The 24191-nt window shown below is 43.5% G+C and overlaps 1 protein-coding gene across 5 annotated transcripts in view; it reads left to right on the top strand.

Moving 5' to 3' along the window:
* The window catches only part of SYNJ2 (synaptojanin 2), a 115143-nt gene that overhangs the window by 82303 nt on the left and 8649 nt on the right, over positions 1 to 24191 (top strand). For 3 of the 5 annotated variants that reach the window (XM_068551718.1, XM_068551717.1, XM_068551715.1), the window contains exons 18-27: positions 212 to 329; positions 3751 to 3969; positions 4097 to 4175; positions 4717 to 4885; positions 5341 to 5514; positions 7446 to 7580; positions 9399 to 9511; positions 10628 to 10736; positions 12307 to 12458; positions 14015 to 17543. In XM_068551718.1, coding sequence (XP_068407819.1) covers positions 212 to 329; positions 3751 to 3969; positions 4097 to 4175; positions 4717 to 4885; positions 5341 to 5514; positions 7446 to 7580; positions 9399 to 9511; positions 10628 to 10736; positions 12307 to 12458; positions 14015 to 14749 — 2003 coding nt within the window. In that variant the 3' untranslated portion in view covers positions 14750 to 17543. The other 2 variants (XR_011075041.1, XR_011075040.1) reach the window with 1 other exon arrangement.

The following is a 24191-nucleotide window of genomic DNA, read 5'->3' as shown; positions in this document are numbered from 1 at the left end:
CCCAGTTTGCCCGCTGGGGAGGAGTTTTTACCCCAGGCCCCAAGGTCACTTTGACAGGGTTTCAAGCCCAAGGGGTTAGAACGACTGAGTCTGAGACAGGAGGCGGTCCGTGACGCGGCTCCCTGGTGCACGTGTCTGTAATCGGCATTTATGTATGTTGATACAATTTTGTGTTGTATGTGTGTCTCTTGATTGGAATCCCTGTGAGTAGCTGGAGAACTCAACCTTCTAGACAACGATCTGGACGCTGACACCAAAGTCAGACACGCCTGGTCTCCTGGTGCCCTCAAGTATTACGGCCGAGCAGAGCTGCAAGCGTCTGACCACAGGTATGGTCCTGGCTGCCGTGGGCACATCCTCTGCTGAGGAAGGCAGGGTCGGCTGCTCCCCGCAGAGAACGGACCCGCCTTCCCCATCCGAATGCGTGTGTGTGCGTGTGTGACACACAGTAAAGAGCAAAGAACAGTATGACAAGTAGCTGTGTACTTGCCACTAAGAATTAATCACTGTTAGCATTTTGTCATTGCTCCATGTCATAGGTAACATCTTTTATGAAAATTGCAAAGACACAACCTGTGGTATTTTATGTCTTTTAAATTCTGATAAATTATGTCATTGTGCAACTTGCTTTTTTTGTTACCATTTTTGAGATACAGTCACGTCATTTTTAGAGATCTGACTCTTCCATTTGTAACCGCTATCCAGTATTCCACTAAATATATCCACGCGATTTACCCATTCATCTAGCGATGAATATTTTTTCCAATGTTTTATTGTTACAAACACCATAGGGTTTTTACAGTGTTGCATTCAGGGTTTTTGATACTCTGAGCTGTTGCTTTGGCCTAGTGCGTTGTGGCTTAAGGATGGAACACAGCAGCAGAGGTCGGTCAGCTCGGCATGCACTGGGACTGGCCACAGAGGGAGGTTATTCTTGTAGAACATCTTTAAAGACAGAAGTTGGCATTTGACCTTCCCACGGCTGCTACCAAAACTATCATGTCAGTTTCAACTTTTACAAGAAAAGAAATTAAGAAAGAGAGTTGGTGGTGAGCAATTGGTCAGTCACTAGGTCGAAATCTTTAGATGCTTCTGATTTCTTGAGAAAGCTGCTGTTGCAAATACATACCTAGAAATGAGCGTGGGGAAATCTACAGATGTATGACTTTCAGGTTTCCTAGTTCAGTGAGTATATTTAGAAGCATTCATTTAACCAGTATTTACTGGGGGTTCTTATATTGATATATAGGCCCTGTTCCTGGCACTGAGGATAAGCAGTGAACAAAACAGATGATACCATGCTCTCAAGGAATCTTCTAGTGAGGACAGACAGACAAGAAACAGAAGTGCCATGAATGAAAAAAATAGTAGTGGCCGGGGTCAGTCAAGGGGTTGGTGCTATTACATACCCAGTGTTCAGGGAAGGTGCCTCTGGTGACCTTGGAGCCGAGGCCTGAAGGAAATGAGAGTGTGAGCCATGTGTGTATCAGGGAGAGAGCATTCCAGAGTGGGAGTGTGGAGTGAACATCTAGGAGTTCGGAGAATAGAGAGGCTGGAGAGAGAAGAGTGAGGGGAAGAGTCTTAGAAAAGGAGGTGAGATGAGCAAGAATCAGCCTGCGTGGAACCCTGTGGGCCATAAAAAGGACATTGGGTTTCACTCTGAGCGCAGTGGCATTGTGTGGCCAGGTTAGAACAGAGTCACCTGAAGAAACTCCAGCGGGGCCAGCATGGAAGGAGGGAGGCAGGGAGGAACCGAGGGACGGGGTGGCTTTGGACCAGGGTGGTCGTGGGTTGCCATGGTGAGCAGTGGTGGGTTCTGGATAGGTTTTGAAAGTGGAGCCAGCAGAACTGGCTGATGGAGTGGATGTGGGGTGTGAGAGAGACGAGGTGAGGATGACTCCAGAGTTTTTGGCCTGAGCAGCTACAAGGATGAGGTAGCATTTACTTAGCTGGGAAGACTGGGAAGTGCGGATCTGAGCATCCTGGTTTGAGACGCATCTTAGACATTTATTGATTTTTCTAATTACAAAACCAGAACATCTTGGTTCTTGACAATTAGGGGAAATATACACAGACAAATCATCCATAGTCCCACGCTCTGAGACCATGTCTGGTGACAGTTCGTTATGTGTCTTTCCACTGCATCTTCCACGTACATTTTGCACCGAAATATTAACCTGTGTGTAGTGTGTGCTCATGCTATAAGCTCACAAGCTTATAGATGTTTAAATGTGGATAAGAAAATTAGGATTATGTTATGTGAACTGTTATCATTTGCTTTCTTACTTGCTACATTAATTTTTTTAATTAAGCTTTTCACTATGAGGTAGTTACAGATTCGCATGCAGTTATAGGGAATAATGTAGGGATCCTGTGCACCCTTCACCCAGCTCCCCACAGCGGTAAGACCCTGTAATCTACAGCGCAGTGTCACACCCAGATATTGACTTCGATATGGTCGGGACAGAACGTCTGTCACCACGGGGACCCTCGTTTCCCTCGCTCCCACTCCTCCCTAACCCCTGTCAACCACTCCTCTTTTCTCCTTTTCCAGCATTTTGTCATTTCAAGAATGTTATAAAATGGAACAGAATTGGGGGGCTGGCTTTTTTCACTTGGCATGATTCTCTGGAGCTTCTTCCAGTTGCTGGTGTGTCAGTAATTGGTCCCTTTTCATTGCTGAGTGAGTGAGGCTGCCTTCCCGTGTCCGCACCCCTTTCATCAGAGATTCTCCGCTTCTAACACATGAGGCTCCTCGGGAAAGTTTTTCTCCCACAAAAAGTTTTAAAAAACGCTCAGCGCATATTGCTGTGTCAGATTTTTCTCCATCTTCTTTTTTCTTTCTTCTAGAGGCAAAAAAATCTAATAATAGTAATACGAACTTGGGGGGATACTACTGATTTACCACCCATATCTCTTAATTTTTTCAACGTTCGCTGGTTTTAAAGGTTGCCACCGTAGTATATGCTATTTTGTATTATGCTTTGTTTCCACTTAATATTGTAAATGTCTTCAATAAGATTACATAATCTTCATAAGAAAGGATTTTCTAAATTTTTTGTAGAGTAAACCCATCCCCGTATAAAAATTACAACAAGGTTTGCATTATTTCCTGCTGATCTGTTTTTCTGTGTATGTCAGATAGATTACTACAACATTCTTCTTAATGAGTGCATGGCATATGGTCGTGTGGCTGCATCGTAACCTAACGCTTTCCCTATCCTGGGACAGTTAGATTGTTTCCCCTTTGTCCCTTCCATCAGCAGTGCTGTAATGATCAACCTCATGTATAAATCTTTGTCTGACCATCTGGTCATTTCCTTAGAACAAAGTTCTAGAATTGAGACTCGTTGGTCAAAAGATGAACATTTTTGAGTTTCCTAACACAAGTTGCCAAACAGCCCCCCAAAAAACTTGAACCCCTAGCCCAGGGAGAATCCCCTCTTCTCTGCATCCTCGGCAGTCCTGGGGTTGCATGTAAAGAAGCTTTGCTCATGGCTGGTGTGGTTTTCTCTCACATCATCCTTAGATAGAAATGCCAAGAGAATACCAAGGTTGGGGAAAGACAGACTGAAACCCCAGGACCGGAGAGCTTAGTTCCGGGGCCCGTGGCCGGGGGCAGGGGGCCACACACACAGGCTGTGTCATGGTGGAGGTTTACTGTTGACAGTGGAGTCGGGACGGAGCCGGGGCTGGGGGCTGTCTTGTCCCGAGTTAACAGTGCCCGTCTTCCCTCCGTGTCTGACGCAGACCCGTGCTGGCCATCGTGGAGGTGGAAGTGCAAGAAGTCGATGTGGGTGCTCGGGACAGGGTGTTCCAGGAAGTGTCCTCTTTCCAGGGCCCCCGGGACGCCACCGTCGTCGTCAACCTTCAGTCGCCAACCTCCGAAGAGAAAAACGAGTTTCCCGAGGACGTGCGCACGGAGCTCATGCAGACCTTGGGCAGTTACGGGACGATCCTGCTCGTCAGGTGGGGACGCGCGCCTCGCAGGGCTGGTGCGCACATGGCGGGGCTGGTGCGCGCATGGTGGGGCTGGTGCGCGCCTCGCTGGAGGGCGCGCTCCCGGGGCTGACCTGGCAAATCTCATTTCTCCCAGGATCAACCAAGGGCAGATGCTGGTGACTTTTGCAGACAGTCACTCGGCGCTCAGCGTCCTGGATGTGGACGGAATGAAGGTGAGTTGTGCTTGGTCACCGAGGGAGCGGGGCTGCCTGTCGCCGTGGGCGTCTTGTGCTTTCACGTGGCCGGGTCTGCGGTGTAGATGCCACAGGAGGGCGGGAGCTGGGCCTTTTCATTCCGGCATCTGATTCTGGTAGCTTCGTCGAGGTGTCTACTCCTCGCAGAACTGGGGAGAAAGCAAGTTTTGGAGCACAGCTCCGCCTGTGTTACTGGGTCTGTCTGCGCTCACACCCTCCCATGGGACTGTTGTGATCCTTCTCTTCAGAGCGTGTGGTTTGGGACATGCAGCTCATAGGTAGTTTCCGTTTTGATAATATCCTGGTTTTAAGTTCACATGGAATGAAAAGTGACAGTTCAACTTTTCTTCAGGCCAAATGTGAGCTGTGCTGGGCCTGCCTGAGGTCTAGACCCTCGGCTTTTCTTGGCCAAAGTGAAGGTGGGCCAGGCTCCCGATGCATGAGTTTGAGCGAGAAGCGCTTTGGGGTCAGAGGGTCTGACGTCTGCGCTCATGCACAGGTGGCCTCTCTGTCCTCACAGGTGAAAGGCAGAGCCGTGAAGGTTAGACCGAAGACCAAGGACTGGCTGAAAGGTTTGCAAGAGGAGATCATTGGAAAGCGGGACAGCGTGGCCTCTGTGTCCCCCACCGCCAACTCCTGTCTGCTGGAGGAAAACTTCGACTTCACGAGTCTGGATTATGAGTCAGAAGGTGAGTCGTCCTGCGAGTGAGGACTTCCCGGTGCGTAGGGTGAGGCGGGCAGGCGAGACGTTCTCCCAGCAACCGACACGAGAGCCTCAGGATCCGTTCTGAGACCCGCCCTCGGGAAGGTCAGAGAGGATGCTTAAGTTCCGGCTTACTCTCCATGCCAGAGTTGGGTGGTATTCACAGGTAGGAGTGATGCACGCAATGACAAGACGGGAGGTGTCTAAAATTACACTGAAGACAGTTTGGAGGATGTCAGGGCTGTGGGCTTGTCCTGTGTCTCAGGCACCCATGGAATTGGGGTCCCAGCCCTGCTGCCACGTGGGTGCCCCGGGCTGCTGGTGGCTGTGCCTCAGGTGTGTCCTGACACAAGCCACAGGCCTCGACGTTGAAACAGACCCACAGATAAAAGACTAGGCCCTTTCCCCCTAATTGTTTGCTGTGACATTTCCTTCTCCAAGGGGATATTCTCGAAGACGACGAAGACTATTTGGTGGATGAGCTGAGTCAGCCTGTGTTCTCAGATAGTGAAGCGGGGGGAGACGAGCTCGCCGATGCCCCCAGCTCCATGGCAGTGGCGCCTCCCAGCCGGTCACCGGCACTCACCAAAAAGAAGCAGCATCCAACCTACAGAGGTAGCTTGGACCTTCCTTTTCTAAATCACCTCTGGTATAGCGATCACTCTCTCAGCAGCCTCTCAGCAGCCGGGAGTCACATAATGCTGCCATCAAGTATGCATGGCCCATGAACAAAGGGGTAAAAGAGGTCACAGCAAGTGGTGAAAACTGGGCTCTGAGAAGGAATCCAGCTGCCGCGACACTGATTTCCTCTAGTGATTTTATTTTTTTCCAACAACTGGTACCCCTATAACATACCGGATTCATGATCATTAGTTTCCTCTGTGCAATTTAAATTGTCATAGCTCTGGAACTGGCTTTACATTTGTGATTCTTTTTCCCTCTCCAAAACTTTTCTGATTCAATCCCATGAGGGACATATTCAATATCTATGTCCTGAGTTGCTGGTGTCTGGTTACATTCATATACCGTTATATTATTATACAGTAATATTACACCTTAGCATCATTATGTCATTTTAGACTTAAGAGGGACTGAAAGTCATTGGGATTGAACTCCAGGTCCCTAGATTATTAGCACAGAGTAGTTCATATTACACATCAGACTCTTCAGCTCAGTTTCAGCCATAGCCACGAGTGCCTTCCAGCTGCTGGACATTGTGTCTCCCCCTTGGAGGAGAGCAGGTGCAGGGGCTTAGCCACGTGTCAGGACCCTTTGAGCTGTGGCTGAGAACAGAGAACAGAGTTGACAATAAGATGCTTCCCAGAAAAGGTACTTTGCTGGGACGGGTACAAAGAACCCCCAAGCCTTTTTGACTGTATTTGGTCCCAAACCCGGTCAGTAGCCTGGCTGCGTTGAACCAGAGGGGGCTTTTAAACTTACAGGTTGCTGAGCCCCGTCATAGAGATGTGGGTTTGGCAGGTGTGGGCTGGGACCCTGGAAATCTGGGGACTCATGAAGCTCCGCAGGTGACTGGGAACGCGTATCCAGGTTTAGGGACTGGATTCATCAGGGAATCCAGGGGGTTCTGCACATTGCACATCCAGAGGGCTCTTGCCCTGGAGTGAAAGTGGCTGGAGGGATGTGCTCTTGAGACGAGAAGCAGGCCTCGTCTCCAGGGTGGCCATCATTCAGGCATCCTCTCAAGGGCTGGGCAGATGTGCCCCTTGGAATGAAGAATTAATAGAGCAGCATGGGGCTCTCACATGTGAGCAGCCTTGCCCCCTGGTGGACGTCAAGGGAACATCTCCTCAGTGCTATAGGGCGTTCAGGCACTCCCTTCAGAAGGAGAAATCCTGCCTGCCCCCAACAGAACGCCAGAGACACACGAGGCTGAGTTATTGGATTTGAGGGACGGGGTGTATGAGCCAAAATAAAATGAATCAGAGTGGTGTGTTGTAGTGTGGGAGAGAAGACCTACAATCGTCCTGAATTTAAATGTAATAAATGTACATGTAGTAAAACCGAAGCTGTCACCTCCCCACACCCCTCTTAGCCTTAGAAGGATTTTGCAGGGTGAGTCAGGATGGCGAATGCTTGGGCAGTAGCTGGCATGGGCTGTAGGATCTGGGGCTTGAATGAGCAGGGACGCTGCATTGCTGGACCTTGGCAAGGGATTGGCAGGCTGCCCTGCTGGCAGAGAAGTGAAAATATTCTCAAGTCCAAAACTCTTGTCCTGTTTCAGAATGAGGTATTAAGAATGAGGGGCTCTGGTTTTCAACTGTCTACTCTGTGTGGAAGTCTTGTGGATTATTTCAGAAGGAAGCATGCCTACACTTTAAAATATTTCAGTGTCTCTCGTGTCTGGACGGCACACCTTGTCCACGGTTCACTGAATGTTCCAAGCAGGCATTGGGTACCCTCCCCCCGTCCCCCATGCCAGCAGAGAGGGACCCTGAAGCTGTCCTGTGGGAGGAGTTCCTGCCACTGCCGGGTCCCTGCAGACCTGAGTCTGACTCATCTGACTCCCGCCCCGCCATGTCCTCCAGATGACGCTGACCTGCTCGACTTAAAGCAGGAGCTCGAAGCAGTTGGGGACTTCCGCCACCGCTCTCCAAGCCGGTCTCTGTCGGTTCCCAACAGGCCTCGGCCACCTCACCCACCGCAGAGACCCCCCCCTCCAAGTAAGACTTCGCTTGCTTTCCGCTCACCACGATGCCTGCTGGGAATAATTGCGTACCTCCTGCTACTGCACAAGCGGCTCTAAATCTAGCCTTTGAGTTTCCACAGTGCTTTTTTTCCCCTCCTCGGGCTCCTTTTTGTCTTCAATCCATGGCAAGTTTGATATCAGAGATAGCTGATAGCTGAGTCCTTTATAAAGCTGTTCTTCGTCCTCCCGTAGCTGTGCTTTTGCTTTAAGCTGCTTTCAGTTTGAAACCTTATGGGATGGAAAATTGGGGCCACAGACAAGCTAGGGACATTTTGAGCTCCTTCCTCCCCCACCCCCCATGGCTTCTTTCCACGTCTTCTCTCCTGGACTGCTGCCCACCCTCTCTCTGCATATGAGGACTCGAGTAAGCCCAGGTGCTCTGACCCATAAGGTGACCACACGCCCACCTCTAACCAGGAGCCTTGCCGTCTGTGAGCCCGAGCCTGCTGAGAACAGCACTTCCTAGCCCGGGTCTCAGGATAGCACTTTTCTTCCTGGCTCCTCAGAAAAAGCAGTGCTTTGTCGGTGAGACATTCCTTAGCAATCTGAAATAAAGTCATGCCATGCTTTTGATCAGTTTCTGTTTACCTCCACTGTTCACTTCTCCCCCTCCCTCGGCCCCCCAGTGTGACGGTAAACATTTTTCTAAGACTATACTTTCAGAATTGGGTTCATCTTGGCTTACATCACAATAGTAATCAATGGCAAGCCGGAAACACATGACTTGTTAAGCATATTTTTTTACTTTTCTGAGTTGATACTCAGAAAAGAAAATATTAAATAAATAAAAAACAAATTTATGTCCTATATTATTGTAGAGATTTACAAAGAGATAAATATAAACAATAAAAGTTTTAAATTTCACCTACCTAGAGATAATAGTTGTTAACCAAAAGATTTCCATCCTTTTTCCAATTAGATATATCTATATCTACACACAATTTTTAAAAATAAATTTATTTATTTATTTATTTCTGGCTGTGTTGGGTCTTCGTTGCTGCGTACAGGCTTTCTCTAGTTGTGGCGAGCAGGGGCTATTCTTCGTTGCGGTGCGTGGGCTTCCCATTGCGGTGGCTTCTCTTTGTGGCGGAGCACGGGCTCTAGGTGCGCAGGCTCAGTAGTTGTGGCACGTGGGCTCTAGAGCACAGGCTCAGTAGTTGTGGCGCACAGGCTTCGTTGCTCTGCGGCATGTGGGATCTTCCGGAGCAGGGCTCGAACCCATGTCCCCTGCGTTGGCAGGCAGACTCTCAACCACTGCACCACCAGGGAAGTCCTCTATACACAATTTTCCATTTTTTTTTTTTTTTTTTTTACAAAATTAGTGTCCATTTTGTTTGGTCATTTGTGTTTCATCTAATGTCTCTGTATTAATTGTTGTTCTAAAACATGATTTGTTAATGGCTGCAGGTATTATTTCATCCAACTTATTCCCCTGCTTTGGGATTTTTTTTGTTAGATTTTGCCCACAAAGTATTTTAAAAATTTGGTCCTAATAACAGTAGTGTATTTTAAACCACTTAAAAATGATTGATCAGAGTTTATATCAGATTTAACTCCCCCAGGATGTTAGATTAAAATTTTCATTCAAACAGTGCTTCTCCAGAGAATCTACATTAATAAGCCCAAGTTATTAGAGAATCACAAGAGAAACTCAGTAGCGCCTCTGAATCCCCAAAGGCCATGGATGTACTCAGACCCTAACTGTGACCTTGCTCTCAGCTGGCTGGGAATTTGCATCGAAGCAGCTGCGACTTCACTGAGATTGAGACTCTGCCCTCCTTGGTCTTTACAGCTGGTTTAATGGTGAAAAAGTCAGCCTCAGATGTGTCCATCTCCTCTGGCACCCACGGGCAGTATTCGATTTTGCAGACAGCAAAACTTCTGCCAGGAGCACCTCAGCAAGCAGTGAGTTCTCTGTATTCAGATCATAGCGAAATGGGTCAGCATTTCAAACCCAAGAGATTTGCCCCACGGTTCATCCTCAGCCCCTAACATCATGCAGGATCACCTCTTTTCAGTGAATATATACATGTCTGTCTCTTTAACCCTCTGCCTGTCCACCATTCATCCCCAAACCCCATAACTTAGTACCAGGCCCTTTATAGGGTTTTTTAATGGTCGTACAGAGCGTGAGAGAGAAAATCACGTTTGATGAAAACTCCCAAGTGCCCCTTCAGGGAGGGACTGTTGGTTTCCAGACCCACCTGCTTCTCTCCCTTCCGATGCTTGCCTTTGACCTTGGTGTATAGAGCAGGGGCTGATAGAAGGGGAAATAAGAGAAGTTCAGATCAGTTGTCTTGAGAGAAGAGGCTAAAAAGAGATCTAATGGGGCCTAAATAATGCAGTAGGGACATTAGTAATCATAACAGTCGTGTAGGGTTTTAGAGGCGGGGAGTTCCGGAGGATGGCTGTGAGATCTAAAGAAGACGGTAGGTGAAGGTCAATGGACTAGAGGTGAGGGAGGGGGGCTGGGTGGAAGCTAACGTGTCCCAGGAGAGTGTGGAGAGCTGGTCTCAGCGGGAGTAGGCGGTTGACTCGACCTCAGTGGTTTGTAGTAATGAAAGCAGGTTCTCAAAGGCGACCCAGAGGTCTCCGTTAAGAGGCAGAAAAGCGAAGAGGTAGAAAGAGCACTTTTGAGAAAACATCTGGAAAAGTGTTTTAATGACTCCGCTGGACCGTGGAAGGAGTGGCTTCTGACTAAGCTTTCTGGCTTTTACCTGGTTATTGAAATAAAGATAGAGGATGGTTTGTTCACATGGCAAAATCCTGGAATCGTCCAGTTTAGGAGACGAGGGTCGTCTAAACATTATTGTGTTCCCCCCACGCTTGATATGTGAGTGCTGGGCGGGGGGAAGAGGCTTGAGGGATGCGGTTCGGGTTGGAGTTATGTTTTGATCACCATCTGAAGGAGCTCTGTCAGCTTCACGCTCCGGTACAGATCGGTAGGCAGAGAACTCACCAGGTGAGGCTGTTTCCTACCTGTGCTAATATGCTTTTTTTTTTCCTGATTTTGTCCTCAAGCCCAAAGCTAGGACTGGGATAAGTAAGCCTTATAACGTCAAGCAGATCAAAACTACCAACGCTCAGGAGGCGGAAGCAGCGATCCGATGTCTCCTGGAAGCCAGAGGAGGTGGGTGTTCCCCTGGGGCTCTCCTGCCAATTCTGCTTTTCTTTTCATCCGGGGCCTAGAAGAGGAAAACACTCTTTTTTCTGGAGGCAGTATTCAGTGAAAGTCCCCTTTAGCAACATTTTATAAAATTCAGCTACTAAGACTTATTGTCCATTTAAAACTGTATATTTAAAATTCAGTAAGTATGTAAAAATAATCCCAAGATTATTAAGCAGCGCTTAAGGGAGAGACTGAAATAAACAAACACGAGTTTTAGAAGAGGCACTAACTCATTCTGCTGGCTCTGTAAAAAGAGGTAGGTAGGTAGGCGTCCTCTTTCAGGCAAAACATCTATTTTTTTAAATCGCCAGCAATTGTAGAATCTTTACCGTCAGGCAGGGGCCTCTTCTCTGCCATACTGCCTGTTAATTTTTTGTTGCTGTTACTTCACCTAGCCCGGGTTAACCATATTTTAACTTGGAATCTCCTCTGTGCATTCAGAATCACTGGTTACTAACATTTTTTGGGTTTTTGTTGCGATTTTATACTAGAATCTCTTTTGAAGAGGGGAAATTATGCCCTCTGAAAAGCCAGATGCAGTTACAGTTGCCTGATTTGCTTTTAGTCCAGGTATTTAATTTATTTGGAATTCCCAGACAACGTTTAAGGAGGGCATGGATTAAGAGGCTGAGAAACACTGTTGTAGGATCACACCATGGTTTCTTTTTTATTAAAAAAAATAACTCAAGTTGTATGGATGTAACAACCCAAGTGTCCATCAACTGATGAATGGATAAAATGGGGTATATCCATACCATGGAATATTATTAAGCCATAAAAAGAATGAAGTACTAACACATGCTATATCATGGTGAATCATGAAAATAGTGTGCTAAGTGAAAGAAACCAAACACAAAAGGCCATGTATTGTGTGATTCCATTTATGTGCAGTGTCCAGAATAGTCAAATCTATACAGAGAGAAAGTTATAGTGGTTTCCAGGGGCTGGAGAGAGGAGGGTGTGGGGAGTGACTGCTACCCACAGTAGCATGGGAATGTGTGGGGTTTCTTTTTGGGGTGATGGAAGATATTCCGGTGATTAGATAGTGGTGATAGTTGTACAACTTTGTGACTACACTAATAACCACCAAATTATGTCCTTAAAAAGCGTAGATTTTACGGTATGTGAATTACATTGCAGTAAAGCTTTTTTTTTTTTTAAAGTCTGTAGATGCAGAGGTTTGAGGTTTGAAATCTACCCAGGGTCCCAACTTAACATTTTCTTGGTAATGGGCCCTGCTGAGATTTTGAGTTTTGCATCATCTACCCTGAGAAACACAGGGACACGTTAAACTTTGCACGTGATGTCAGGGCCTCACTGATCCTCCCCTCCAGAGACCCTAGATCACCATCCCTGTTGAGAAGGTGAGAATGAGAAGCTGGGAGCCAAACCCAGCTGGTGGGTCCTGACAACCTTCAAAGATTTATTTTTAGATAGCAAAGAAATACATTACATTAGTAAATTATCCTTAGAATAAGGATAATTCGATGCCTTGTCCTTTACACTTTAGCTGTGCAATTGTATGTTTCAGGCACCCCAGGAGAAGCCCTAAATGCCACAGCCTTGAGGGACCAGGGACCTTCCAAACCAGAGCCCACAGCGGGGGTGGCCCCACTCCTGCCCCGTCGGCCCGCACCCAGAGTTCCTGCCATCAAGAAGCCAGCCTTGAGGAGGACAGGAAAGGTAAGAAGCTGGTTGCACAAGCCTCTTGCTCCTGGGTTGCTCAAGTGTCTTGTTGGTAAGAATTACGTCTCCGATGGGTCTGGTCTCTTTATACATGTTCACGAATCCCAGACACAGCCCCATCCTTGAGGAAAATGCCCAGCAATCGCTTTCTTCTTCGCATCCCTGCTGCTTCGTGGCTCAAGCTGAGCAGAAACATTGGGAATTTCTCACCAAGACAGGAACAGCTTGGCGGTATCACGCTGCCCAAATGTTCCATTTCAGTTCCCAAACCGAACCACCGTGGGATGCTTTATTCCAAGTGTCCCAATGATTCCCATTTGTGTGTGGTCTGTGTCCTATGCCCACGGTTTGACTTGTACAGATTTTTATTTGCATTAGAAAAACAATCACCGGTTCCTGGATTGGCCATGTTGACAAGCGCTTGTGTGGCCCCGGACCCTGGAGGCTCGACAGCTTTTCTTGCCACTTTTCTTGCAGATTGTTTTTTGCTCTCGCTCTCAAGCTTCTCAGCCTTGCTTGCTGCTTCAAAGACATGAGTTTGTCAGGACAGTAGCAGCCCAAAGACTGGCACCTCTAGAGACATCTGGATCTTCCGTTTGAGCTCAGTGTGCTAGTCACGGACACCTGGTAATCCCTTGGCTGGTCATTACAGAATGGCTGCTTTTCCACCTGTAGAAAGCATGAGCGTGGTTTGGGCGCGTGGTTCTTACAGAGCCTGCTTTGTGTTTTCTGGGTTGCTCGCTGCCCCACGTCTGCACATTCATCTGCCTATTTTCCATGCCTCCTTACACAACAGACCTCTTTCCTCCTCTTCTCTATTCTCGCTTTGTCTTCAAAGCCAGGGGCAGAAATGGATTCAGTTTCCCCACCCACTGCACAGGAGCTGCAGTAAAAGGCTGTCGGAGAAAGGGTTGTTTTTGCAGCTAGTTTTCTAAAGAACCAGTGGAAATACTGAAATGCGGACGCTTAAGCTACCGTAAGCCGTGTGTGTACAAAAGCTTCCTCTGGCCTCATGCAGTTGTTTTCTTTGTGATCCTTTTGAATCAGAACCAAGGAAGTGAAGTTCCTGTATGAAATTTTCCATTCTTCTATATTTAAATATCAAAGATTCAAGGAGCAAGTATACCCATTAGTCCTTCTATTAGCTTAATGCCATGACATAAGCTACTTCACCTTAGTGTGGTACAGACTGAATTATCAAAGCTGCGGCCTCGAAGAAAAGTTTTCAGGGAGGTTCGCTGTTAATAAAGGAAGAGCATCACCCCGTTTCCTAGGTAACAGAAACTTGTTTCAGGTTATTCACGGGGGCCCTGGTTTGAAAGCTCCCACTCATATTTCATCGGACCTGCTGGTCCTCCTTGATACGTGTGTTTCTCCCATGCTCTTTCCTGCCTGGTCACACTCCCGCATCCCAGACATTCTCAAATCCTGAATTTGCTAGAATGTCCGCTTGTCCCCTCCTCTGTTCGCCTGTGGACAGCGTCTGTGTGCTCTGATTCCCAGCTCCCCGGGGCGGGCTGCTTATTGACGCTCTCTGTCGTGCCTTTTCTTAGCCCGCGTCACCGGAAGAACAGTTTGGGCATCAGGCCGTCCATTTTACAATCGGGCCCCCGGAGACGAGCCTTGACACCCCTCCTCTAGCGACAGTCCCTCCTGTTCCCAAACCGAGAACACTTCAGCCTGGGAAAGGTGCCGCCGCCGCCGGGAAGCCAGCGCCGGACGAGGCCCCGACCGCGGCCGCCCCGCCCCCTCCGGAGGCCCCGCCCCTCGTGCCCCAGGTGCCCCCGCGGAGGAAGAAGTCGGCGCCGGCGGCCTTGCACCAGCAGGAGCTGCAGAGCAACTGCCAGCTTCTCCAGGGGGCCCCCTGCAGCAGCCCCAGCAGCGACTGTCCCCCCGCACCCCTGCCTGCTGGGGGCGCGCTCTTCCCCCAGCCGGCTTTCCTTGGCCCTTCATCACCTGCAAGCCCTGAGGCCAATGGCACCAAGGACACGAAGTCAGAGGCCGCCCCCCTCCTCGGCGATTATCAGGATTATCAGGATCCCTTCTGGAGCCTTCTCCACCACCGTCACCTGTTGAATACCTCCTGGCTTCCCAAGAGCCCTGACCCCCTGGACTCGGGGAACAGGAACCCCGGAAGAGCACACGCAGCCCCCCAGCAAGTCAGTGCCTCACCTGCCCAGGAGCCGCCACTGGAGCACAGACAAAACGACTTCGGCCACTGGGTGACAACCAGTGACAAGGACAAGAGGACGGTGCTGCAGGTGTTTGACCCACTGGCGAAAACATGACTGGGAAACTCCGACAGCAGCTCTCCCACAGGATGTGTGCCTTCTCCCCCTGGCCTCACCTTAACAGGCGAAAGCCCATTGGTCTCAACTCCCCAGTTGAAAGAGACATCTAGTTAAAGGCACACTGAAAAAACATTGATACTCTTGTGTAGTTTACAAAAATTGTGTCTCTTATTCAGTAAGATTATTATTCAGCCACCAAAATATGTTTTATTCCAGACTTGTGCATGTTAAGTTTCCTCTCAGGGGGTGAGAAACCTCCGGGTAGATTCAGTATACGGATTTTAGGAAAGAGAATCTAGCCGATAATGCCCAAGAAGTTCCCTCCCATTGAATTTTAAACGGTTGTTCAAGTTATGTTTGTATGTGGTGAGTTTTTTTTTAATATTGTTTGTATTTTACAGATCTGGAATAACTTTTTGGTGACCCACCTGAAGGTTGATGCATAATGTAAGGATTCCACTAAAAGGTGGTTGGGACCATTAAGAGCTGTACCTGGCCGCTGACACCAGGTTAAAAAAGATATCAGAGTAGGAAGCAGCAAATAGGTCAACCAAAAGATTAGACTGTACATTCCTGGGAGCCCTTGTGTTTATTTATGTACATGTATATTAGCCGTGATTATGTGTGCGTCCTGGGGGAGATGGTGTCATTCCCTGCTTTGGTTCTGGAGCATATACCATTAGCTTCACCTGAGCTCCAACTGCCTAAGTCTCCTGTACCATGTCTTAGACTTTGCATGTCCCGTAAATTGCTACAGTCCTGAGCTCTGGTGCGCTACCAGTTTTTACACACTCTCTATTCCCTATGAAATAAAACCTCATGGCTTTCTTTTTCTCCTTATATTCCATATTCAGAAAAAGCACAAAATGTGAAAACTCATACTGGTACATACAAGTACTGATTTTCATTATTATAATTTGAAGAATATTTGTTTTAGTCTGGTCTACCTAGCTGTGGCTTCAGGAAGGAGAGTACCACATGTCCCCATATATAAGAAACCTCAGGATATTCTGAGCTAGCTTATCTACATTTTTATTAGGTATTTTTTTTTCCTGTACATTTCCAACACCACTTCTTACCTAGTCAGTTTTTAAAAAAGACATCACCATACTGCTTTACATTTTTAAAAGAATGTTATAAGGCCTAGAACTCATTTGGAGCAGATATAATTTTGCCGATAAGAAATTTACTGGCAAAATCTCAGTGTGCCACATACCATGTTTAGGAGTCTTTCATGTCATAGAATCATACAGCAATGGTTCTGTGTTATCCCTAATGTGACCAGGGAATTCCTGTACTCAAAGCTAATGGTTAGGATGGCAGGCTCCTTTTACTGATCAGACCTCTGGGATTTCAGAATTAACTCTCATTGCCACTATCAAGATACATTACAGATTATACAAAAACAAAACTGTATCTCATTTCATCTGAAAACTAATAAAAGAAAAAGATATTAGTGACCCATAGAGAGAAATAGATAATACGAGTAGTTAACCAGTAGTAAAAGATGGTGTTTTTAGCCTTAGCTGATTAGGACACCTTCTCTAGCATTTACATGCTTTATATCATTTTTACCTCTCTGAAAAATGCAAGAAGTAAACAACGTGATCCTTGAAAGCGTTAGGAGGAGAAAGGAAGCAAGATGGGTAAGAGGCTCTGGAAAGGTAAATCATTTACCAGGATTTGTGTCACTGCTAAAGGGCATGGTTGGGAATGGAATCGAAGATTTCTTAAATACTCTTTTCTCCATAACCTCTTTTCCTACTAAAAAGGAGGTGAATTTGAAGGCATATCTATGTAACAGTGAGTCAGAAAAGCAGGGGGCAAGTAAGCACCACAAAAGTTGCTTCCAGTGCTTAATTTTCAGGTTTCTTCTTTGTTCTAGATAGCAAATAGCCAATAAATGGTACAGAGAACAGAATTTCATTTAAGATAGGTGTTCATCACACAAATAGTTCTTAAGAATCTGACAGTAAGTTTTAACACACAGAACTGTATTGAGGCAGGTCACAGGAAAAATTACAAGTAGTTTAACATTAAGAAATGAATATTATTTGCTCACGGCTGTTCAGATTTAATGAATAACAGACTGGATTTTGAGTTGATAATATGTAAGGTTCTTGTACTAACGTTCACTTTTTTTTAAAAAAAAAGGACAATTGGAATTGCCTTATTTTTTAAATCAGTGCTTAACAGTGGGTATCTTCCCTGGGTTAGCAGTAGAGTTGGTTGAATAATCTGGACAATGAGCAGCTGCCATCCTGGGGATTTCATTCTGTGGTTTTTATTTTTAATCTTTCTTTGATGTTCCCACACCAGCCTTTTTATTGTGACCTTGCAGTTTATTTCATTACTGTTCTGTAAGGTGTTACAGTTCACCACAGTATTCTAGGCACAGACTTTACAATTCAGCATTGTCTCCCTGACCCCAATTAGATTCTCTTTTTACAGTATAATCTTCCCGGACTTCTTGCCAATTTAAAAAATTTGTTCCAGTAAATTACTGAAACAAGGACATCTGCCCAAGAAAGTCCTGTAAAAGTTTAAAGTTGTTGAAGTTCACGACACTTAAAATTCTCCTGACCTGTGTATAAGCAAGGTAATGTATTAAAACATTTGCTTTATAATGAAGTAATTCTATTAGAAAGGACTGCAGAAATTACTTATTGGATCTTACTGGATGACTAGCAATGAATAAAAACCCTAATGTTTATTTGAAGTGATAATTTGTACTGAAATTGTAAAAAAAAAAAAATACTTATTAAATGTTTTATCTTTTTTTTTTTAATGTGGCTTATTTCTTTTCAGATATGAAGAGAACCTTGGGATATCGTCCTTGGCTAGCCTTTTATTCTGGATGAAATGTGATTACTAGTTATTCCTCTGAGTTTTTGGTTTTGTTTCTTTTTTCAACCATCAAATTAAGTTGAAGCAACATAAAAGTAATAATTTGGTTCAGAATTTATGAGGTGAAGGCTGCTAGCAGGGACCACAGCCATAACATATATAATAACTTTATGCTATAATGTTGAGAGATGCTGGGATTCATTTTCTATAGGGTCTTATAGCAAACTTAGACTGCTGGGGTGGCTTGAGTACATCACTTCATAGAAGACTGGAGAAAGGAGTAAACAATCTTCCAGTTCTGTCTAGGTTTGTTCTTAGCTAATTAATAGACAAAATTCAGGTCATAAATGTTCTCTGATGCCTTTCAGGAATAAGAATATACTGACAATCTCCACATCGTAAAGATGCCGAGTCCTTCCTGACCAGTAAGGACTGTATTGAATTCATTTAATCTGAGTGCCTGGGACTTGGATGGGGAAGAAGGAAACAGCTGGTTTACAGTACCTTCTTTTCCCAAGGTCATGGATTGAAACTCATTCTCATACAAGGCAAACTGTTTGCAGTTATATAATCAGCTCTATCTCCATGAGGTAGGAGAGTACAAATGAGAGAGTGATTAATTGTGAACAGAGGGCCAGGGGAGATTTGAGAGAAGAGGATTAAGAATATGACATGTAGCAAAGTGGATTTATGTACATGGACAGAATGAGCCGATGGGAAAGAATTTCAGGGCACCTTAAATGACAGTTTAGGATTTTATTTTTAGGATTTTTATCTGTTTATGTAGATAATAGAAGTAGTAGGTGGCAAAAATACCTAAATGAATCTGAGTGTTAGCGTGCTTAAGATTACAGGCTTTGCCTGGGCTAACAGCAGTATTTCAGAGCACCTGGAACATCATTTATAAATGGTGTGAGGTAGGGGGTCCAACATCCTCCTCAGTGATAGTTATACTATACCATTTATTAAATAACAAACCATTGCTCTCTCTTTCTTAATTGGGTTTCTCAAGGTGTTACCCAGGGTTTTTTTGACATTTTCAAATAACAACATTGGTATTTGTATATCCTTTCAATTGTATATTTTTATTTTGTTATGTCGGTTTTTAAAACATTTTTCATTAACTTCAACTTATCTTTAATTTGCATCCTTTTCTACTTTTTGTTTAGTTTTGTTAGTTTCCTAATTTCTTAGTTAAAGCTAGCACTGGGTTTCATTATTTTTAGTCTTGCTTAACAATAAAGACATTTAAAGTTATATATTTTCCCCTGATTGTAACTTTAACTGCACCCTACACATATTAGCATGAAATAGTCTCATTTCCATTAATCTCTAGACTGTAATTTGCTTTTAGTTTCTCTTTGATTCAAGGGAGACTGTGCAATTTTCCAATAGTTAAGAGTTTGTTTGGCATTTTTAAATTGTTTCCTCCTAATTTTATTGGATTATGACCTGAGAATATGGCCTAGATAAACATCTACTTTTTAAAATTTATTGAGGTTTGCTCCATGGTCAAGTGCAGGATTGAGTTTTCTAGTGATTTCATCAATACAAAATAAAAATGTTTTTTAGTTGTAGGGTAAAAAAGTGTGTGGTGTGTGACATACAATGTGTTCGTTCCACTGTCCCCCAATGGAACAGGTCTTTCTGGAAGGCACTTCTGTCAGGGGATGGGTGCAGGCTCTAGTTCTAACTCTAATACAGTGGCCTCCCATTGTTCTTAATGAGAATCCTTAGATTTTGTTGAATAAAAGGCTTCTCAATTTGTTGTAAGTCTTTTGACCAATCTCTAGACATTTTAATGATTGCCTTTGCTACCTTTGACTAGTTTAATAGATCTCTTTCTCTGGGGGAGAGGTTTCCTTAGCTGCTCACACTGCCATTACAGAGTCTGCTTCCTGGGCTCTCTGTTCTTGTACCACTGGTCTACCTGTCAATCTCTGTGTCAATATCATGTTGTATTATTTATTTGACATCTGGTAAAACAAGCCCTTCTATTCTTGATCCTTAGCATTTTCATATAAAAATTTTGGAATCAATTCATCAAGTCCTATTTAAAAACTAAAACCTATTGGAATTTTTTACTGGGACTTCATGAAATAGAATGGACATCTTTACAGTATTGACCCTTCAATCTAAGAACATGGTATATTTCTCCACTTAAGTATTTCATTAATGTTTCTCAAAGTTTTTAACTTATAAAAATTTTCAAACATACATGAAATCAGAGTGGATAGTTTGAACTCTCATATATCCATCACCAGGATTTAATAGTAATTTAACATTTTGCTATATTTGGTTTATTTTTTTCCTTTGCTGAAATATTTTTAAAAATTCTGCTATCATGATATTTGACTCCTAAATACTTTCTTATCTCTAAATAACATTTTCTTTTATAACCTTAATACCATGGTTTTATCTAACAGTTAACAATAATTCTTACTTTAAAATTCATTTGCTATTTTTTGCTAGTATACTTAAATATAAAAGCTTTTTGTGTATTGACTGCATCAAACAACTTGCTTTTATATAAACTGTCATAAAAATCTAACAATTTACTGTATTTCAATATACCATCAATTATGAGATACACATTTACATGCTATTCTTTTTTTAAATTAATTTTTATTGGAGTATAGTTTTTTTACAATGTTGTGTTAGTTTCTGCTGCATAGCAAAGTGAATGAGTTACACATATACATATATCCACTCTTTTTTTGGATTCTTTTCTCACATAGGTCTTAAGAAAGTGCTATCATCTGAATGTTTCCTCCCAAAACTCATATGCTGAAAACTTAACCCCTAAAGATGATAGTATTAGGAGGTGGAGCCTTTGGGACATTCTAAGTCATGAGGATAGAACCCTAACGAGTAGGATTAGTGTTCTTATAAAAGAGACCCCATGAGATCCCTCACCCCTTTCACCATGTGAGGACACAGTGAGAAGATCCCAGCTGTGAAACAGGAAGAGGGCCCTCACCAGAACGTGACAATGCTGCTGTCTTGTTGTTGGACCTCCAGCCTCCAGAACTGTGAGAAATAAATGTTTATTGTTTATAAGCCACCCAGTCTGTGGTGTTTTGTTATAGCAGCCTGAACAGACTAAGCCAGAAGGCTTCCAACTTAATTATGACTCCTCTATTGTGAGATGTAGCCCACCCACAGAGATGTTAAATGTATTTAATGTGTCTTTAAATTGAAAAAATATGGGGTATGTGGATTCTTTGGATTTTCTTTGTAGACAGTTACCTGCAAATAATGAGTTTTGTTTCTTCCTTTCCCATCCTTGTAACTTTTATGTCTTTTTCTCGCCTTACAGAGCTGGCTAGGACATTTAGTACAACATTAAATAAAAACATTGGTAATAGGCGTTCTTGCGTTACTCTTCTTCTCTAAGGGAAAATGTTAATATTTTTGCCAGTAAGTATGATGTTTATTGTTTTTTGTTCTTTAGACACCCTTTATTATATTACAGAAGTTCTCTTTCTGGATTACTAAATTTATCTTTTTCATGAGTGGTGGTTAAATTTTATCAAAGACATTTTCTACGTGTACTGAAATGATTGATTTTTTTTCTCCTTTTGTTTGTTAATATGGCGAATTACACTGATCAGTTCTCCAATGCTAAACAACCTTGCATTCTTGGTATAAATCCAACTTGGAAAGATTATCTTTTAAAATATTGCTGCACTTAGTTTGTCAATATTTTTGTTTAGGATTTTTGCAAGTATGTTATTAAGTGAGATTGGCCTGTAACTTTCTCTTTTTTGTGCTGACTTTGTATGATTTAGGTATCAAAGTTACACTAACCTCAAGAGTTGGGCAGTACACTCTTTTCTATTAACTGAAAGAATATGATAACATTGAAATTATTTCCTCCTTAAATTTTTGGTAGTGTTCACCAGGAAAGTAAACTGTGTCTGTAGTTTTTATTTTGAACCTCTTGGTGCCCTCATGCTTCAGATGGTCTCTTATAAACAGCATATAATTGAGTGTTGTTTTCTTATCTAGCCTGGCATATTTATCTTCTAACTAGGGTATTTAGTCCATTACATTTAATGTAATAATTGCTATATTTGGGCTTAAATTTAACATCCAATCTTACGCTTTCTCTTCTTACTATCTGTTTCTTGTTTCTTTTCCCGTCTTTTCATGCCTTCATTTGAATTTTTATCATTCCTCTTTTTGTCCTCTCCTAATTTGGAAGTCATTATACCCTATTTTTGTTGGTTACATTTTTATTGGTTATTTTAGAAATTACAACATGTATTATTAACATTATACTTTCAGAATTTAATCATTATTTTTACCTTCCTCCTGGATAATGTGATGACTTTGGAAAACTTTAACTCCATTTATACCATCCCAACTGTAGTTACTGTGTACTTTAATTTTACATATTTTAACACCTACTCAAGACATTATTATTGTTTTATACAATCAGTGTTCATTTATTTTATCCAAATAGTTGCCTCTTTTTTCACTCTACATTTCTTGAATCTCAGCACCTCTGGCTAGATCATTCATTTACCTTCTACCTGAAGTACATCCCTTAACATTTCCATTAATGAAGGTCTGCTGGTGGTACAGTTTTAATTTATATAAAATATCTATTTTATCTTAATATTTTAAATGACTTACTATTTTTACTGAATGTATTATTCTAGGGTGGGAGTGGTTTTTGGCAATATTGCAGGTGTCTTCTAGCTTCCATTGACTGATGACTTCTCAACAGTAGCAATCTTAACTGTTATTCCTTTACACTTTTTTTACTCTACTTTTAAGGTTTTCCTCGTGTTGGCTTTTCTGCAGTTTCACTATGCTGTGTATAGATGTGAATTTATTTTTATTTGCTCTGCTTTGAATTAGTTGAACTTTTTGAATATGTGGATTGGTGCCTTTCATCAGTTCTGGAAACTTTTCAACCATTATCTCTTCAAATATTGCCTCTGGGACATGCTTTTTCTCTTCTCCTTTTGGTACTCAAATGAAACATAGAATTTGTTATCGTCTTACTTGCCAATATCCTTAGTCTTCTGTATTTTCCATCTTTTTTGTCTGTGTGCTGCGTTCTGGATAAATTTTTCTGACCTCTCTTCCAGTTCACTAATTATCTTTGGATGTAGCTAATCTAATTTCAGCCTTCTTTTGAGAAGCTATTTTTGGCACTTCCTAAAATCTAAGTCACTGAATATTTTCTTATTTCTGAAGATATTTCAACCTTGTATTCTTTTTTTGTTTGTTTTTTTATTTTTATAAATTTATTTATTTATTTATTTATTTTTGGCTGTGTTGGGTCTTCGTTGCTGCGCGCGGGCTTTCTCTAGTTGCAGCGAGCGGGGGCTGTTCTTCGTTGTGGTGCACGGGCTTCTCATTGCGGTGGCTTCTCTTGTTGCGGAGCACAGGCTCTAGGCGCACGGGCTTCAGTAGCTGTGGCTCGCGGACTCTAGAGCACAGGCTCAGTAGTTGTGGCGCACGGGCTTAGTTGCTCTGCGGCATGTGGGATCTTCCCAGACCAGGGCTGGAACCCGTATCCCCTGCATTGGCAGGTGGATTCTTAACCACTGTGCCACCAGGGAAGTCCCTTTTTGTCAGTTTTTAAAGTTAATGTTTGTAACTTTCTGTGACTATATTGCAATGCACATGCATAGATTTTAAAATAAAACCTGGGTTTAACCTTAACTCTCACTAGCTTTGAGACTTTGGGCCAGTTTTATGAATTTTTTTTAATGCTTGGTTTTCCTATCTCTAAAATATGGCTAATAAATCTACCTTGTATTCTTATATAAAGCAACACTTGGTGCATAAGTACTCAAAATGTGTTCACTGAATTACAGTTCTATTTTATCACTAGGATGAGGAACCAATTAGGAGGGTATTACAGTCCAGGCCAAATGTGAAAATCTGAACTGGAGTCTGGGCAGTTGAAATGGAAAAGGATTCTGGGACCTTTGGAGTAGAGTGGACAACATTTGGTAATTAATCATATGTGGGGAGAAGTCAAAACTACTGAAAGGGCTTCCCTGGTGGCGCAGTGGTTGAGAATCTGCCTGCCAATGCAGGGGACAGGGGTTCGAGCCCTGGTCTGGGAAGATCCCACATGCCGCAGAGCGGCTGGGCCCGTGAGCCACAATTGCTGAGCTTGCGCATCTGGAGCCTGTGCTCCGCAACAAGAGAGGCCGCAATGGCCGGAGGCCCGCACGCCGCGATGAAGAGTGGCCCCCGCTTGCCACACTAGGGAAAGCCCTCGCACAGAAGCGAGGACCCAGCACAGCCATAAATAAATAAATAAATAGATAGATAGATAGATAGATAGATAGATAGATAGATAGATAGATAAATAAATAAATAAATAACCTACCTACCTACCTACTGAAAAAGGTCCTACTTGAATGAAATGTAATGAATTACCTGAAATAGAAACAGGAGAAATGGACTTGAGGGAGAATAAACAGAATAAAATTCTTAGAAGCTTACGCTGTGCTAAATTTTTTTAATTAAAATTTTAAAAATTTAGCTTCATTGAGGTATATAAAACTAAGACATTTAAAGTGTACATTGTGATGATTTGATATACGTATATATTGTGGAA

Source organism: Eschrichtius robustus, chromosome 9 (genome assembly GCF_028021215.1).
Source record: "Eschrichtius robustus isolate mEscRob2 chromosome 9, mEscRob2.pri, whole genome shotgun sequence".
Taxonomy (NCBI): domain Eukaryota; kingdom Metazoa; phylum Chordata; class Mammalia; order Artiodactyla; family Eschrichtiidae; genus Eschrichtius; species Eschrichtius robustus.
This window is presented reverse-complemented; position numbering and strand designations above follow the sequence as displayed.